At 41.5% G+C, this 17,821-nt stretch overlaps 1 protein-coding gene and 1 non-coding gene across 2 annotated transcripts; both read right to left on the bottom strand.

Moving 5' to 3' along the window:
- Window positions 1-422: 422 nt before the first annotated feature.
- Window positions 423-541, bottom strand: LOC138967859 (5S ribosomal RNA). The gene has a single exon (XR_011456036.1). It is a non-coding gene; the product is annotated as a 5S ribosomal RNA (ribosomal RNA).
- Window positions 542-8,015: 7,474 nt separating this feature from the next.
- LOC138966669 (U2 small nuclear ribonucleoprotein A'-like) lies at window positions 8,016-17,014 on the bottom strand. The gene is made up of 8 exons (XM_070338969.1): window positions 16,817-17,014; window positions 16,288-16,328; window positions 15,883-15,989; window positions 13,538-13,663; window positions 13,137-13,239; window positions 12,525-12,683; window positions 11,818-11,932; window positions 8,016-8,474 (listed from the first exon to the last, which is right to left on the bottom strand). Exons 1-8 carry the CDS (start codon window positions 16,896-16,898, stop codon window positions 8,191-8,193), a joined length of 1,017 nt encoding a protein of 338 aa, XP_070195070.1. The 5' UTR covers window positions 16,899-17,014; the 3' UTR covers window positions 8,016-8,190.
- Window positions 17,015-17,821: the final 807 nt, after the last annotated feature.

The following is a 17,821-nucleotide window of genomic DNA, read 5'->3' as shown; positions in this document are numbered from 1 at the left end:
CTGAGCAACAGAAACAATGTTCCCGTCGCCCTGACCATTCGACAGAAGTACCACGTTCTGTCGAACACCTCCACGTCCAGAAACTAGTCGGCCGGAGCGTCTTATCAAGAGGGACAGCCACCAGTCACACGGACGTCAGAGGGAACCGTAGTAGCAGTGGTCGTAGGCACGAAGCCTGAAACCCCTGCCCCCACAGGACCGCCCTGAACGGGGTCAATTCGCATCCCAACCCCAGCGGGGAGGGAATTCAGAGACCCTGTCATCTCCTCCGATCTCCCCCCCCAGGAGGCCGAAACTACTGTCGAAACAGCAGCAGACGACCCAGCGAGGGAGTTCAGAGGAGGACCCGTGTCCCTCCTGGCTTCCACAGCGGTGGAAACCGAGGAGGGCACAGGAGAGGCACCGGAAAAGGAAGATTTTAATGCCAACTGCACCCGGTGTTCCCAGGCGGTCACCCATCCAAGTACTAACCGGGCCCGACGTTGCTTAACTTCGGTGGTCGGACGAGAACCGGTGTTTTCAACGTGGTATGGCCGTTGGCTGTCAAAACCTGAGTCTCTCCAGTAGCCCCTAGATCGGATTCACCAACCCCCAAAGAGGGTTGGGAATCGACCTGCCCCCGGATTCGAGCCAGGGAGGAGAAGGAAACCTTCCCCCCAGGCTTGAAACCGGGAGGAGCTGAAGCCTGAGACTGAGGGCCGGACAACGGCGTCGAAGGGGGGGAAGCCTGTTCCACTGAAGGAGAAGGAGAAAGAAGCTTTTTCTTTCCCCTCGACCTTCCCCGAACCTTCGACGGCGCAGCCCCGCCCGAAGTCCCAGGCTCAAGCCCAGCCTGTTTGAGCAAGCTCGCATTGAGCTTGCTCAAACAGGCTTTCTCCGCCCTCCCTCGCCGCAAACGCAAGCGTTTGGGGAGGGAGAGTCGGAGCGCCGAAAGATCCCCTTCTCCGTGCGTAAAACATGACGCTGGGCGCCCGGAGAAGGGTTGCCCCCGGCAGACTCTGGTTCCGTAGAACCAGAGCCCAAAACAGGACGAGACATCCTACCTCGCCCTGTACGTACCCTTAAAGACCGAGAATTAACAAAATTCAAAGAAAATTTAGGTCAATACTCAAGTGAATGCGGCGAAACGAGAAGCAGACGACCGGTCACCACGAAGTAGGACGGGAGGCACGCCGAGTCCGCCACACAAAAACGGAGGCACAAGTTGAAGGAAACACAACGTAGCCTCAAGCCAGAAGTGGAATAACACACAATAATCCAACAGGTGATAGTCCACACAGAAAAGAAGCCTCTTAGTCCAAAATAATCCGGGAGCGTAGCAGAAACACAGCCGGTCTGACACGCGCGAAAAAAGAAAGAGGACGCGCCACCTACATCCTGTAAGGGGGAAGCACTCGGACAGTGCTTGGGATCCACGGTGGCGCATGGTTATGGGAGATAATTGTACCCACTCAGCGTTTTGTCCAATTTTTTCGGCCTATAATAGATAATGTGCAAGAATAGTACTGTCGAGGTAAGTGTTATATTGACATGAAACTTTTCTTACCATTTGTGAAATCACCCTTTTATCTGGACACATGCATATAAGTTTAACAATGCAATGAACTTTTATTAGAAACAAAAATTAGATTGTTTTCTTCTTTTTTATATATTTAGTCAAGTTTTGACTAAATATTTTAACATCGAGGGGGAATCGAAACGAGGGTCGTGCTGTATGTGCGTGTGTGCGTGTGTGCGTGTGTGTGTGTGTGTGTGTAGAGCGATTCAGACTAAACTACTGGACCGATCTTTATGAAATTTGACATGAGAGTTCCTGGGTATGAAATCCCCGAACGTTTTTTTCTTTTTTTTGATAAATGTCTTTGATGACGTCATATCCGGCTTTTCGTGAAAGTTGAGGCGGCACTGTCACGCCCTCATTTTTCAACCAAATTGGTTGAAATTTTGGTCAAGTACTCTTCGACAAAGCCCGGGGTTCGGTATTGCATTTCAGCTTGGTGGCTTAAAAATTAATTAATGACTTTGGTCATTAAAAATCTGAAAATTGTAAAAAAAAATAAAAATTTATAAAACGATCCAAATTTACGTTTATCTTATTCTCCATCATTTGCTGATTCCAAAAACATATAAATATGTTATATTCGGATTAAAAACAAGCTCTGAAAATTAAATATATAAAAATTATTATCAAAGTTTTTTTTTCCAAATCAATTTAAAAACACTTTCATCTTTATCCTTGTCGGTTCCTGATTCCAAAAATATATAGATATGATATGTTTGGATTAAAAACACGCTCAGAAAGTTAAAACGAAGAGAGGTACAGAAAAGCGTGCTATCCTTCTCAGCGCAACGAATACCCCGCTCTTCTTGTCAATTCCACGGGCACTGCCTTTGCCACGGGCTGTGGAGTGACGATGCTACGAGTATACGGTCTTGCTGCGTTGCGTTGCGTTCAGTTTCATTCTGTGAGTTCGACAGCTACTTGACTAAATATTGTATTTTCGCCTTACGCGACTTGTTTTTTTTTTAGATGAAACACACTCACTTTGTTTATGTTACTACAGTGGTACCTGCGATGAAAGGACACCCTTGGTACCAGCTAAACGTGTCCCTACATTGCAGGTGGCCTGTCACGACAGGTATATTTGGGTAGAGATAATAGACAAAGGGACCCCAGAATGTGTCCTTTTAAGGGAGGTGTCCTCTCATCAGAGGGGCCCCACATCGCAGGTACAACTGTACTATATTAGGGGAATTTCTTAATCTGTTTTTGAAGGTTGTGTGATGAACTGGTCCATTTTTTGTTGTTCTTGTCAGATTAATGACATACAGATTTATTTAGTCTTCAGTTTTACCTGTGACATGAAAAGATGTTACATAATTTGTGGACATTTGACATGAACTAATAATCATTGTATATTGGCTCAGAGAGGGCATGTTGTATTTGACATCTTCCTTCACACCAATTCAATATTTTTGTGAAAGAATGTTTTACTTTTGTTTTCATTTTAATAACAAACGTGTTTCTCATTTGTAGCTTACTTTGGTGTTGAATTCTAGTCTTTTGTCAGTAGAAAAAAAAAGTCAGATGTGTCATGTTGCAATTGCATTTACTGTGAAGTACCTTGTTAGCGCCCAGAATCTAGTAAACGCCTACCCCCTACTTTGGAATCAAAATTGTACAGAAGGTGCAGTACCTGGTAATTGCCCCATCACTTACTTTGGATCATTGGAGTCAGGGTAAATGGGAGTGGAAGAAGAAACAGACGGATGACCAGAAAGGCACTCCTCTACTTGATACATACATGTACAACGAATCCTCAACCCTTTAGCATAGCTTTTTATCTTCAAAGACTACATTGCAAAGCTCAACATCAAAGAATGCCTTAAATGAGCCGGTCTTTGATCTTGTCTTGTTTTTGTCATTGGTGGCAACTTCGCACTAGCGTGAGCCATCGACCTGAGAGTACTATTCAAGCACTTCAATGATTTATTGATTTATTTATATGGGAGATTTATATAGCGCTTGACGTTCTCTAAGCGCTTTACATATTAATTTCTGCCGTGTTAGATGGAATTTTTTACACAATATACACTACTCAAAAGAATTCAAGGGCCACTCAGTTGGTCATTCACCATTCAAAGCCATTAAGACAAACAACAGATAACATATATCAGAAGTTTAATTTATTCACTTGTTGTTCGATCGGTTACAATTTCATTAACAAACACGAATTATTCATCGAGAAAACTTCATTTGAATGGACATACCCCCATTTTTAAAATTCAGAACAGAGAGCAATTGGAATCACAAGAGTCAATAACGAGTGTGACCTCCATTGGCATTGATGCAGTCCAGGCAACGCTGACGCATGGACCTGACCAATGTCTGAAGAGTGTTCTGAGGGATCGCCTGCCACTCCTGCTGCAGAGTGTGGAACAGGACGTTGAGGTTTGGTGGAGGAGGATGATTCGCTCGAATCAGTCGCCCCAGGACATCCCAAAGGTGCTCGATTGGGTTCAGATTGGGCGAACGGGAGGGCCAGTCCATCCTGATAACTTGCTGCTGCTGCAGAAAGTTATTGACGACCCGAGCTCTATGCACAGGCGCGTTGTCGTCTTGCAGTGTGGCACCTGGTCCGATGGCCTGAAGGACTGGTATGGCTATGGGACGCAGAATGTCATCCCTGTACGCGATGCCAGTCAGGTTGGCTTGGACACGGTGTAGGGGTGTCCTGTGGTGAAGACTGAATCCACCCCACACCATCAGGGAGCCGCCACCATGTCTGTCGTGCCCCAGAACGGTAGCGTTGCTGAAGCGCTCTCTAGGACGTCTCCAGACGCGAATTCGGCCGTCGTTGAAGGACAGCGTGTAGCGAGACTCGTCGGAGAAGAGCACCCTGGACCACTGCTGCCTTGTCCAGGCCAGATGACGCCGGGTCCAGGCCAGACGGGCTGCACGATGAGCCCTAGTGAGTGGAGGTCGTACCGCTCGCCGCCTTGATCCCATGTTCACCTCGTGCAGACGGTTGCGAACAGTTTGGTCACTGACCAGGATGTTGGTGGCTATTCGCAGTTGCCCCCTGAGCGTGTTTGCAGTGGCGGTTCTGTTACGCAGGGCTGACACGATGACGTAGCGGTCTTCTCTCCTGGTCGTCATTCGTGGGCGCCCAGCCCTCCTTGGTTCTTGCACACTTCCGGTGTTGTTGAAGCGGTCTCTCAGCCTCTGTATGACAGAATGTGTCACTTGCAGTCGCCTGCCAACTTCCCGCACTGCTACGCCTTCCTGGAGCCAGGCCACGGCCATCCCTCTGTCAGCATCACTCAGTCGGCGTCTTGGGGGCATGGTTAAAAATGCTCAAGAAACGTGGCCTTAAATACCCGTTGGTCTGCAAAACTGGTTGACGTCTGCTCACAAAAGCTACGGCTTGCACGTGCATTGCAGTTTTTAGTCTGCGCAGGTGTGCTGCGTCAGCTAGACGCGTTTGGAAAGTTAGCATTTTCACGTCAATTTTGCGTTTCTTCTGTGGCCCCGTGTAGCACTTTGATAAACGCTCATCTGAACCCTTTTCAAAAACACGTTGTCTTGAACATTGCGTAACACTGTTTGTTGCTTATTTGGCAAAAACATTTTTTTTTTCAGTCTGCACTTTTTGTTCAAACCATGTCAAAAATAACACTGGCCCTTGAATTCTTTTGAGTAGTGTATCACGCATTCACATCGGCCAGTAAATCTCAAGCCATTAAGGCGAATATTTACTTTTCACGGCCTTCGAGATGGCGTTCGAGATTGCTGGGTTGAGCTGTTGCCGTCCCTAACTGTCGCTGGCAGCCTCAGATCTAATTCAAATGAACCGACAACATTTTTTCATAGACTAATTACATTTTATTTCCTACTTCTCTGTGATTTTTCCTCATTCACTTGAACTGATGTAGGTTCTGAACAGCAGATCTTGAATACTTCTTTTCAGTTTTTATTGAGTCATGAACATTTGTTTAAATATGATAAACCCAGACAATTTCTTGTCTTGTTCATCCTAGGTTGGTGTTGCATAAGCGTGGTATAATAGCAACTGATCAAATTGGGTCATTCTGATAAAGCACTGCTCCTGTACAGGGTGAAGTATCTAATGAACACCCCTCCCTCTTTTTGGCACTTACAAGGTACTTAACAGTACATAGAACTCAAGGATACACATATTTTGTTGTTGTTAGGTGTGTCATAGTTGTTTGGTGTTCTCAAATTGTTGGTCCAAAAAACACCATTAACATTTCATTTGTCCTTAAAGTGACTTCAATTTTATGGTTATAATCTGCAATTGTTACACCTCAGATGTGATGTGTGTAATGTTGTGTATGTGTGTACAAGATTAATTTATTCTGCTTTTTAACGTTTGAGTTTGTTTAATTACTTGTGTCAAATTTTATTCCCGCTGTGTCGTTACATTGTTTGTGCTATATATCACTTTTTGCCCTTTTTCTTATTCAAAGTGAAATGTTTATGAGATTACTAGATATCAGCTAGATTGATTGTAAAATGTGTTCAGGACTTTGGCTTTTAAATAAATGGTTTGTCAGTAATGTGAGGTTTGGATGTTTGTGTCAGTGTATACTAAATACCTTTAAAAAACAAGAGGCGAAGCCTTCAAGGCTCACGTAAGAAATCGACAAACAGTAACACAAACTCAATCACTCCGTCACACATACACACACAGTAAGCATCTATATGTGAAACTGTGCAAGAAAGCGAGACCCTGGATCTGCCAACTAGTCTCGGCCCGCTCACAATAACAATCAGGCATGGGAATTGAAAATTGTAAACAAAAAGGGCAAAGCCCATACGACTCACATGCTTTACACATTTTTCCTACCAAAATACATGTGACCTTGACCCAAGGTCAAGGTCATCCAAGGTCATGCAACACAAAGCTGTTAATTCAAGACATAGGAAGTACAATGGTGCTTATTGGCTCTTTCTACCATGAGATATGGTCACTTTTAGTGGTTCACTACCTTATTTTGGTCACATTTCATAAGGGTCAAAGTGACCTTGACCTTGATCATATGTGACCGAATGTGTCTCATGATGAAAGCATAACATGTGCCCCACATAATTTTTAAGTTTGAAACAGTTATCTTCCATAGTTCAGGGTCAAGGTCACTTCAAAATATGTATACAATCCAACTTTGAAGAGCTCCTGTGACCTTGACCTTGAAGCAAGGTAAACCAAACTGGTATCAAAAGATGGGGCTTACTTTGCCCTATATATCATATATAGGTGAGGTATTGAATCTCAAAAACTTCAGAGAAAATGGGAAAAATGTGAAAAATAGCTGTTTTTTAGGCAACATTTATGGCCCCTGCGACCTTGACCTTGAAGCAAGGTCAAGATGCTATGTATGTTTTTTGGGGCCTTGTCATCATACACCATCTTGCCAAATTTGGTACTGATAGACTGAATAGTGTCCAAGAAATATCCAACGTTAAAGTTTTCCGGACGGACGTCCGGACGTCCGGACGGACGGACGGACGACTCGGGTGAGTACATAGACTCACTTTTGCTTCGCATGTGAGTCAAAAAGGCTGAAAATGTATAACTGAAGACGTGAAGCGTCAAGTCGACGGTGCGAAGCGCCTAGCCTTACTAGGGGGGTCCGGGGGCATGCTCCCCCGGACAAATTTTTCTCCAAAGAACCCAGATGGTGCAATCTGGTGTCATCTGAGCTCCAAGTTTGCCATCAAATTCTGTTTTTAGAATCAGAGTTTTTAGTACAAAAATGTACCAATTTTTGCTTTTTTGAAGAACAAAAATATATACATGTATTATATGGTTTAAATTTGTAAAAAAAAAATTGATCTGTTGAGACAAACAGGAAAATGTAACTTGTAACACAATCTGTGCAATCTGGTTTACTTTCAAACATAAAAGTTCAATAACTGAGGCGGGCGGTAGCAGTGCGTGAACAAAGTACGGAAAGTTTTCGCGGGCTTTTGCGCAAAGGCCAAAGTAACCGGTGCCTTTTTTGTGTGCCTCCCCCCTTTATTTTTTCGGCGGACACTTTTGCATTTTCGGCGGAACAAAAAAAAATTCGGCGGAAATCCGCCGTTTGGCGGACAATTCCCATGCCTGAACAATGACCGAGACTTTCAGTAATTCCTTTGCGTGACGTCTAACCCTCTTACGTCATAATGTGACGTCTTCTATCACACACGTCAAACACTTTTGACCGAGACGTAATCTTCTTATGCGAGCTTTATCCATAGACTCGGAAATGTTAAAGTTTCTATCACACACACACACACACACACACGCACGCACAGACAGACAAAGTTTATCATCGCATAGGCTACACTTGCGTGAGCCAAAAAGTGAACCCAAAAAGACTAGAACTCTTCCGCGCTTTGCCAAACTGCAATCAAGCACACACAACCATACCAGACTATGCACACACACAAATGCATACACCTATATACACAGTCAATTGAACAGTTACACTAAAGCAACAATAACAGAAACATTTTAACTTCTTTTTTTACTTGAGTGATCTTCAAATGAAGCTGAAAACAAAGACATGAAAAATGGTGAACTAATGAACACATTCAGAAAATGAAAAACAATAATTAGACATCTGTCCCATGAAGATAATGACATGACTTTCCTCCCCGGACCCTGATAGTGAGTGATGAGATTATGTTTCCATGTCTGCATCATCATCAGTATCATCCTCGTTACCCAATTTGAAGTCGCCCCCTTTGTGGTCATCATCATCGTCATCATCATCGTCGTCATCATCATCATTGCCATTTTCTTCTGCAGATTCTTCATTTTCGTTTTCTTGCTGCATTTCTGTTCCTTCTTCTTCTCCCTCTCTCTCTTCCTCCATCTGTTGTTGCTGCTGTGGTTGAATTTTCTGTTCAACCTCTTCCTCCTCCTCCTCGTCTTCCTCTTCGACTTCAACCTCCGGTTCAGAATCTGGAACACATTGCATGTAATGAACATTCACCATTAGTTACTATCGCTAGTTCTTATTGTTTAACTTTTTTTTTTTAAACCTATGCTTATTCTGAAAATACAAAATCTAGGTGATTGTTCACCGTTTATTCCCATCCCTATTTCTTATCATTGAAACTGTGATTTTTTTCTTAAACATATGCTTATCATAAAAGTGTAAAATCTCTGGCACTAAAATAGGTAACTACTAAAATGTTTGCCTGATGATCAAAACTGTAGGTTCTTTATCTTTTATCTGATTGCAATGATTTGATTTGATTGTTATTTGTAATTTGCTGAATAAATTGTTTAAACCATTTGATGTAAACAGTTCATGATCATGTATGATGGTGTGATGAAAAATGGAGCTCTATTATAGGAAGCTATGTGTCACTAACATTTGTTGGAAATTAATTTGCCACCCTGGGCTTGTTTCCTGATTCCCCTAACTTCAATGGAATGAGTAAAAATCCAATACAAATTGACTTATAATTCTATATCTTTACACGATGCCTCAACGCCACATTTGTCAATGAAATTCAGATAACACCTGGTAATACTAACCGACCAGGTGCATGCCACTGCTAGTTTTCCAACTACCTTCCTTTATGAGTGTAAACCATCTGATCACATCTGGGCAATAAGTCTGACTCGGACTACTCTCTAAGCAAAAGTACAAACATATTCTGAACAAGAAGAGCAAACGCTCGATCGAGTCACTTTCGCAGTTCTGAATATTATATGAGGCATCAGATGGACAGGAAGAAATTGCTATTCACAACACAATGAGTCACGTTCACATAAAATTTGAGCCCGGTCACTTTTATAGTTTCCGAGAAAAGCCCAACGTTAAGTTGTGTGTTGCCGAACAGAAAAGGCTAGTTATCTCCCTTGTTTTTCTGATAACGTTCGTAAAAGGCTACAGATGTAAGTACTTTGATGTAAAGAATAATCCTACAAAGTTTCAATCACATCCGATGAACTTTGTCAAAGATATAAAATGTCTAATTTTTCCTTTGACGCTGACCTGTGACCTTGAAAAAGGTCAAAGGTCAACGAAACCATCGTTAAAGTGTAGAGGTCATTGGAGGTCACGACTAAACAAAATATGAGCCCGATCGCTTTGATAGTTTCCGAGAAAAGTCCAACGTTAAGGTGGTGTCTACGGACGGCCGGCTGGACGGCCGGCCGGACAGACTAACACTGACCGATTACATAGAGTCACTTTTTCTCAAGTGACTCAAAAACAACTTCTGAACACGCCAATCCTACTTTACTGGTTGGGAAAAGGAGGCAAAACAGAAAAAAAAAAAAAATAATAATAACAAGAAGGGCAAAGCCCATACGACTCACATGCTTGACCTTGACCTTTACAGCAATGACATCATACACTAAGAACTGCTTTACACATTTTCCTACCAAAATACATGTGACCTTGACCCAAGGTCAAGGTCATCCAAGGTCATGCAACACAAAGCTGTTAATTCAAGACATAGGAAGTACAATGGTGCTCATTGGCTCTTTCTACCATGAGATATGGTCACTTTTAGTGGTTCACTACCTTATTTTGGTCACATTTCATAAGGGTCAAAGTGACCTTGACCTTGATCATATGTGACCAAATGTGTCTCATGATGAAAGCATAACATGTGCCCCACATAATTTTTAAGTTTGAAACAGTTATCTTCCATAGTTCAGGGTCAAGGTCACTTCAAAATATGTATACAATCCAACTTTGAAGAGCTCCTGTGACCTTGACCTTGAAGCAAGGTAAACCAAACTGGTATCAAAAGATGGGGCTTACTTTGCCCTATATATCATATATATGTGAGGTATTGAATCTCAAAAACTTCAGAGAAAATGGGAAAAATGTGAAAAATAGCTGTTTTTTAGGCAACATTTATGGCCCCTGCGACCTTGACCTTGAAGCAAGGTCAAGATGCTATGTATGTTTTTTGGGGCCTTGTCATCATACACCATCTTGCCAAATTTGGTACTGATAGACTGAATAGTGTCCAAGAAATATCCAACGTTAAAGTTTTCCGGACGGACGTCCGGACGGACGGACGGACGGACGACTCGGGTGAGTACATAGACTCACTTTTGCTTCGCATGTGAGTCAATAATAAATGAGCATTTATATAGCGCAACATCATAACTGTACAATATTATTATGCTCTTTGCGCTTGACACATTTAAAATTAAAACACAGTTATACAAGCATTTACATCTACATTCATAGTCAACAACGCTTAATAACAAAATGAAACATAATAGAACAGAATACAAAAAAAGTACATAGAACCAATTTGTCTTTTCCTGTCAAAGGATATTGAAAAAACAAAACAAAACAACAATGCAAATTTAAACACAACAGAAAACCTTCTGAACCGATGATAGTTCTGGAGATCAGGTAAACTATACCCTGACAAATAGACAAATCAAACTACAAGTAAAGTTGAACTTGAAGACTTTCATAGACATCTTTACTTTTCAATGTTGAGTTCAAAGGCACAAACAAAATCAACACTGCCTGAAAGGTAAATTTAATAATGAAATAAAATTATAAAATTATCATCCGAAGAAAAACTCAAATAATAATTATCAGTTAGACAAAAAAACAAAACAAACAACAACGGATTTGTTGTGGATAAGGTCACATGGCCACCAAAAAGGGTTGACAGGTAGGCCAAATCTGTTGAAAACTGAAGTGACCTCAGATCATGCAAGTAATGTCCCTTGAAGTTGTTCTTCTATTGTACATTGTGCTTGCTTTTCAATTTTGACAGGTTGAAAAAAGCTATAGGGTCTGCTAAGATGTGTTCGGTTACTGTAACCCCCTACATCTAACAATGATAAGCTTTGCTTTGCTTTCAGTAATTTTAAATATTTATGATCTTGAGGGTTTGACCGTTCCATACAGACGGGTGCAGTGGCCTAGTGGATAAGACATCGGCCTCCTAATCGGAAGGTCGTGAGTTCAAATCCCAGCCGCTACCGCCTGGTGGGTTAAGGTTTGAGATTTTTCCGATCTCCCAGGTCAACTTATGTGCAGACCTGCTAGTGCCTTATCTCCCTTCGTGTGTACATGCAAGCACAAGACCAAGTGCGCACAGAAAAGATCCTGTAATCCATGTCACTTGTCAGAGTTTGGTGGGTTATAGAAACACGAAAATACCCAGCATGCTTCCCATTGAAAGCGGTGTATGGCTGCCTAAATGGCGGGTTAAAAACAGTCATACATGTAAATACCCACTCGTGCAAAACCATGAGTGAACATGGGTTTCAGCCCATGAACAAAGAAGAAGAGAAGACTGTTCCATACCTTTTGGTTGTGCTGGCTGTGAGGGTTTGTTGGAACTGGATGGAATCTGCCCTGAGCGTAACAGCTGGTTCAACCTCTCCACCTCTTCCAGTGTTGTGGCACGAGCAATAGCTTCCTGTGAAGAAGAAACAAATTACATAAAATAAAGTCATAGAAATTTACTTCACAACAGCTCACGTGTTGTTGTGAAGAATGTTTCTGTGTGCACAAAAACTAAATCATGATTCATAGCAGTTTACTTGAAAGAAACTCATCCGATGTTTGTCTAAATTCTCCTGTTTTTGTTTTTATTTGGGAGGGGTGTGAGCATTTTAAAGGAAGTAAACTAAGTAGAGTTTCACAGTGTTTTTGTATCACAAGGCATACGATATATATATATATATATATATATATATACAAACAAATATGGAAAAAATAACCAAAACAAGCCTTCACGTCTATATAAAAAAAAAAATTCTCCTCTTTTTCTATCACCATTATAACTATGCCATCATTTCAAAAATCAAATGCAAATGTACACAACATTCCCAAAAAAACCAAAAAAACAAACACAGTGACATCTATCTAACAAAAATTTAAAGATTGAGATAGCAAGCAATGTTTCAAATACTGGTTCTTTGGTAAAGTGCTTCGAACATGGTATCAATGTCAGTCTAACTGCACATGACAGAAGTAACACACAGCCCTGAAATGAAACACAAGCTCACCTTGATAGCATCGATGTCCTCCTTGGAGGGTCCAGTTGGGGCAGCCTGTTTTTCAGGCAAGGCCTCGCCTGGCACAAAGGTTTTGCTCTTTTTGCCCACCTCTGCCACAAGCTGTTGACCCTTCTTGCCCTTGAAAAGCCGGGCTGCTTGCTCTCGTTCCTGAAATATGGCACAACATGCATAAGATAAGACAAAGCAGGTGCAATGTAAAACCACTTATCTTAAGCATGCAAGCTGCAGTTAAAAAGCCACAGAAACTGGCGGTTAACCATCAGGTCGCAAGTGCATTCAAAACTTCTCAACCCAACAGTTCTTTACTCTGACGCTAAGCTCATTGAGGCACTACCGAATCATGTGACCTATAGGTCCAATATATGGTTCAGTAAATTTTGAAATTATTTGACGGAAAGACGTTTTGCCTAGGTAAAGAGAAATAACTCTACAAGTCAAGAATTTTGTTTTTGTGTTTGTTTTTGTTCCTTACACCTGTTCCTTGTTCCGGTGTACTCTCACGCCGCCCCGTCCCTGCATATTAAACACTCTCCTTGGTTTTCACTATTCATTGTTTTTCTGAAAATGCACGGGTACAGTTCTATGACAGAAAATGTATACCTTCTGACGAATTCTCTGAAAATCCAGGACACGGAGAGTAGGTATCCTGAAGATGACATAGTATCTGTAGTGTTTTTTTGCATTCACCGGATTCCGCATTAAACTGCAAATAGAAATTTATAACAGATTTAACACTAATTTATAATCTAATTCTATCTTCCACAAAAGACTAAAGACACAGCAAAATATGACGAATAGCCACTTCAGACAAGAATACGAATATATTTTCAAACAACTTTACCATACCGATACCATTTGGGATCAAGCAACAAAAGGTTAACACTGCATTCACTTTCCCCCATGGTTGTTAAAAACAAGTTGCCTAGATTTTCAGCGGCAAGTTGTTTTATGCTATTTGCTCCCCAAAAGTTAAGGACGCACGTTTGCTATTTTTTAATTACCTGAGGTGTTCAAGTTTGGTGAAGGACGCCAGAGGATCAAGGTCGCCCAGCTCATGGATGTTGTTATTGGTCAGCACTAGCGTGTTGATGTTGGGAATCACCTCTCCCAGATTGTCTGCTATACGGCTGTGCAAAAGAGAGAGAAAGACTCAAAGTCAAAGAGTTCCAAAGATTTGTAAAATAACTCACTATACTGATTTGAAACTAATTTAACAAAATAATAAAATACAAGATCATGCTCAGTCAATGAGTCATAATAAGACAGACTGATATATATTCACATACATACACACACACACTGATACACATTTCAGTTGAGAGAAAAACACAATAGCAAATGTCTGCCATACTAAAACAAGATCTAATTCTAAGAGAAAGATTAAGAAATATATATATATATACTAGATGAATACCCGCTTCGCCGGGTACGGCTTCGCCGGAAAGTAGTCGAGCCGAATACCCGGCTGTGCCGGGGACCCGGCTTTGCCGGGTGTACGCTGGGTTTGCCGGCGCACCGCACGAAGGAAGGGAGATAAACGTGCAAAACACTGGAGAAGAGTAATACCCGGCTTCGCCGGGACAGTGACCTTCTAAAAATAGTATAACGGGAATATGGATTGAGCGTTGTCAACAGTGACCTTCTAAAAATAGAAACGGGAATATGGATTGACGCCACACGAAGGAAGGGAGATAAACGCTGAAAACACTGGAGAAGATAAGGAAGAGTTACTGGGAATGGATCCAGAGAAAAACCAAAATCGGTTCAGCGCCGCGCGCTGAGAGCACGTGTTGAAATATCTCATCGAGCAGGTTGTGTCCGGGGTGTAGCTGAATCTGGCCACCAAATTTGAAACAGATCCATCGAGAACCTTGGGCGTGCATCGCGGACACACACACACACAAGTCGTATATATATAGATAGATGCACACACAAACCACTTCCTGTGCATAACAGGGCACTTGATATAAATTGCATAAAAAAAAATTAAAAAAATTAAAAAAATCCCTGCGCTTAGAACTGTACCCACGGAATACGCGCGATATAAGCCTCATATTGATTGATTGATTGACTTGAAATGAAATGACTAAATTACAACTTTACATACTGTGTGTTCTGAAAAGACAGCCCAGACAAGCTTGTCCAGGCTTGTCTGAACACACAGGTTAAACACTAACATTAGTAACAGATAATGAGGTGCACTACAGTAAAACCTGCGAGCAAAGGACGCTCTTGGGGAGTCTTGCCACTGTCCTTTGTAGCAAGGTGTCCTTTCTTATGAATATGAATGTGCCAACATTTTTTGGGGAAAAAAAACCCAACAGTCACTGATTCTTTTTTGCCACAGTGATTATTAAAACTCAAAGTTTTGAAGCCCGCAAGTTTTGGTTTTTTTTCAAAGAAAAGGAGAGAGAGAGAGAGCGAGAGAGAGAGAGCGAGAGAGAGAGAGAGAGAGAGAGAGAGAGAGAGAGAGAGAGAGAGAGAGAGAGGTGCAATCGGTTTCTTATCTGAAGCAATGGGCCATTCACTGGAAGATTCTTTGATCGAGCTGTTGAAAACCACTCGAAGAGTTCTTCGTTCAACTCATCATAGGTTGTTTTTCTTCTCTTAACACATTTTGCAGTCGATCTGGCACCGGAGTCCCACTGACTGAGAATTTGTGTTCGATCAGCTTTCATGTTGAAAATTTGAGTTTTTCCGCAATTCAGCTCATCAGCAACTTTTCGAACGGTCTTTATGACATCGACTCTCTCTTCTGAAGTCAAAAATTTTCGTTTTGGCATGATGAGACGAAGATGCATCACAGTACAGAAAGTAGAAACCCGAAATGTTTGTGAGTTCACGGCATCGACCAATGAGCGTGCACCATACAAAAATCAACTTCTTTCAAGTGCTGTCATTGGCTTACAAAATAAGCTTCTCGCGCGTTCACATCGCCGGCGAGATTGTATTTGCAGAACCAAGATGGCGGACCAGCGTCTGCTAAAAGCTGACTTAGCTGTCTGCTTCAAGGGTTTGTCCGTTGTTGACAAGTAACGAACCCAATCGGGACCAAAAAAGGGTGTCCGCGTCCGCGCCTTTGAGGTGTTCGCTCTTTTAAGGTGTTTTTGAGAGTAAAATACATCCGTCCTCACTTGAATTGTCCGTTATGCAAAGGTGTCCGCCGAAATAAGGGTCCGCTAGATGCAGGTTTTACTGTATAGTCAAGGTTACACTAATCAAATGACCAGCAACAGCTTTTCTTACTGCTGGTATAGCCTAATCTAAGGGGCTTAATCCTACAGCCACCATTGTAAATTACGTTAAACAGTTCATACAATGAATGAATGATAGTATTGATACATACACAATTCTGTTATTGTTGAGGAGTAGCGACTTCAATCGTTTCAGCAAAGGAAACCCATCCAGCTTGCGTATGTCGTTGTCAGAAAAGTCTATTGTGTCAAACTGATCCTGAAAAAGAAAAGACCAACTAAAGCTGTTTCACTGTAAGATTACTGTGCAATCAAGTAAAAAAGAGAGCTAATGGGATACACTCAGAGATTTTGTTTTAAAAATAAACAAAGAACAGAAAAGCATACTTGGACATTACTTCCAGCAGCAAATATATAACTTGACACACATAACAGTTGAATAACATGTTTCTACAGTTGATATTCAAAGTCAACAAACACATCTTCATTCATCAGGAATGCCATGATGTACATTGACTTCTGGGAAATAACAATACAATCATACTAATGATACTTACAAGTGTTGCTCCCAGGTTTTCTATGACAGGAATTCTGTACCCTGAAACATTCAACCAAGGACATACGATATAGTTCGCTTGTATCCCCCGAAATCGGCGTATGGCTGCCTGAATGGCGGGGTAAAAACGGTCATACACGTACAAATCCACTCGTGCTAAAAACATGAGTGAACGTGGGAGTCTAAGCCCATGAACGAAGAAGAAGAAGAAGAAGTTTGCTTGTTAACAAATCAATTTAAAGACGCTATTTTGATTAAAAATATGAAAATCACTGACTTCCAAAGTTCCTTCCTGACCATGCAGGAATCATTGATCAAGTAGGCTACAGATGTATTCACAAATGAAGAGAACAAGGGTCGGAAAAGTGATTACAATAGGTAAATTAAATACATTTCACCGCGACAACGTACATATAAATGCTTACAAAAAGCTATAATTTTGAACGACTTATGAAATTGAAAGTTTGTCGAAAAAGGTAGCGGAAAACACAAAAAGTGAAGTAAACTTCGGCTAAACACAACAGTCTCACCTCGTAAGTCCAATTCTCTGTCCCTCACTGCATTTGTGTACTGAGCACTCTGTTCGATTAGGTCGGCTGTTAGACGTACCATCTTGTTTTTGTTATCTTAAGCACTCAAACTACATAAAGATGGGAATTTGAGGATTGTTGAAGAGACAACGTTGCCTCCAAGAAGCACACCAATAGACACTTCCGGTTAGGATTAATTTTGCTCTTTAGAGACAGAAGAGCTTGCATGACTATTTACTAGAATGCAACAAAAAGCTGTTTCTTTTGTCTGTCAAATGTCTGCTCCTGCTGTCAACTTATAATCTTGTTCAAGGCAGAGAATTAAGTTCTGGCGTACCTATGGAAGCCATTACCCTATATTTTTGTATTGAACTGTAGCGATTCTACTCGTAAGTGAGAAGGTGGTACTTGTCTTTTCACGTTTTATGTCCTCCGACAGCACTAGCATCAACCCCAGTAAGCCGCATATCCGTTGATTCAATACAGTGGTCGCCGCTTAATAAAGCCACTTCTGGACCGACGAAAAATGGCTTTAATAAGCGGCGGATTTATTAACCGGCGGTCCAGGAATACGTCATTTTCGAAAGAAAAAAAAATCTTCTCTTTTGTTTACGTCACTCAGTCACTTTCTTTCGTCATTTACACTTGTTTGAATCTAAACAAAACTTCACGAAGGATGTTGAACTTTTGTTTTAATTATGAACATGTACGTGTACTTTGATCACTTCAGTACATCAATAATTTCACTGTCACCGTCACGAATCATTACTCGGCAGAGAAGAACGATTTTATGAGTGTTTGTTTGTTGGTCGTCTTCCACAACAAGATAATGTGAGTTTTAGTCACAAACTACGTGATTTCTATGAGAAAACTGGCTTTAATAAGCGGCGGGTTGGTTTTATTAACCGGCTTTTTCTAATACATAAGATATAGTGATAAATCCGGACCGTCTGAAATCGGCTTTTATAAGCGGCTGGCTCTATTAATTAACCGCGGTTTTATTAA

This window comes from Littorina saxatilis, linkage group LG5 (genome assembly GCF_037325665.1).
Source record: "Littorina saxatilis isolate snail1 linkage group LG5, US_GU_Lsax_2.0, whole genome shotgun sequence".
In the NCBI taxonomy this organism is placed as follows: domain Eukaryota; kingdom Metazoa; phylum Mollusca; class Gastropoda; order Littorinimorpha; family Littorinidae; genus Littorina; species Littorina saxatilis.
The sequence above is the reverse complement of the archived record's forward strand: the minus strand, read 5'-3'. Positions and strand labels throughout refer to the sequence as shown.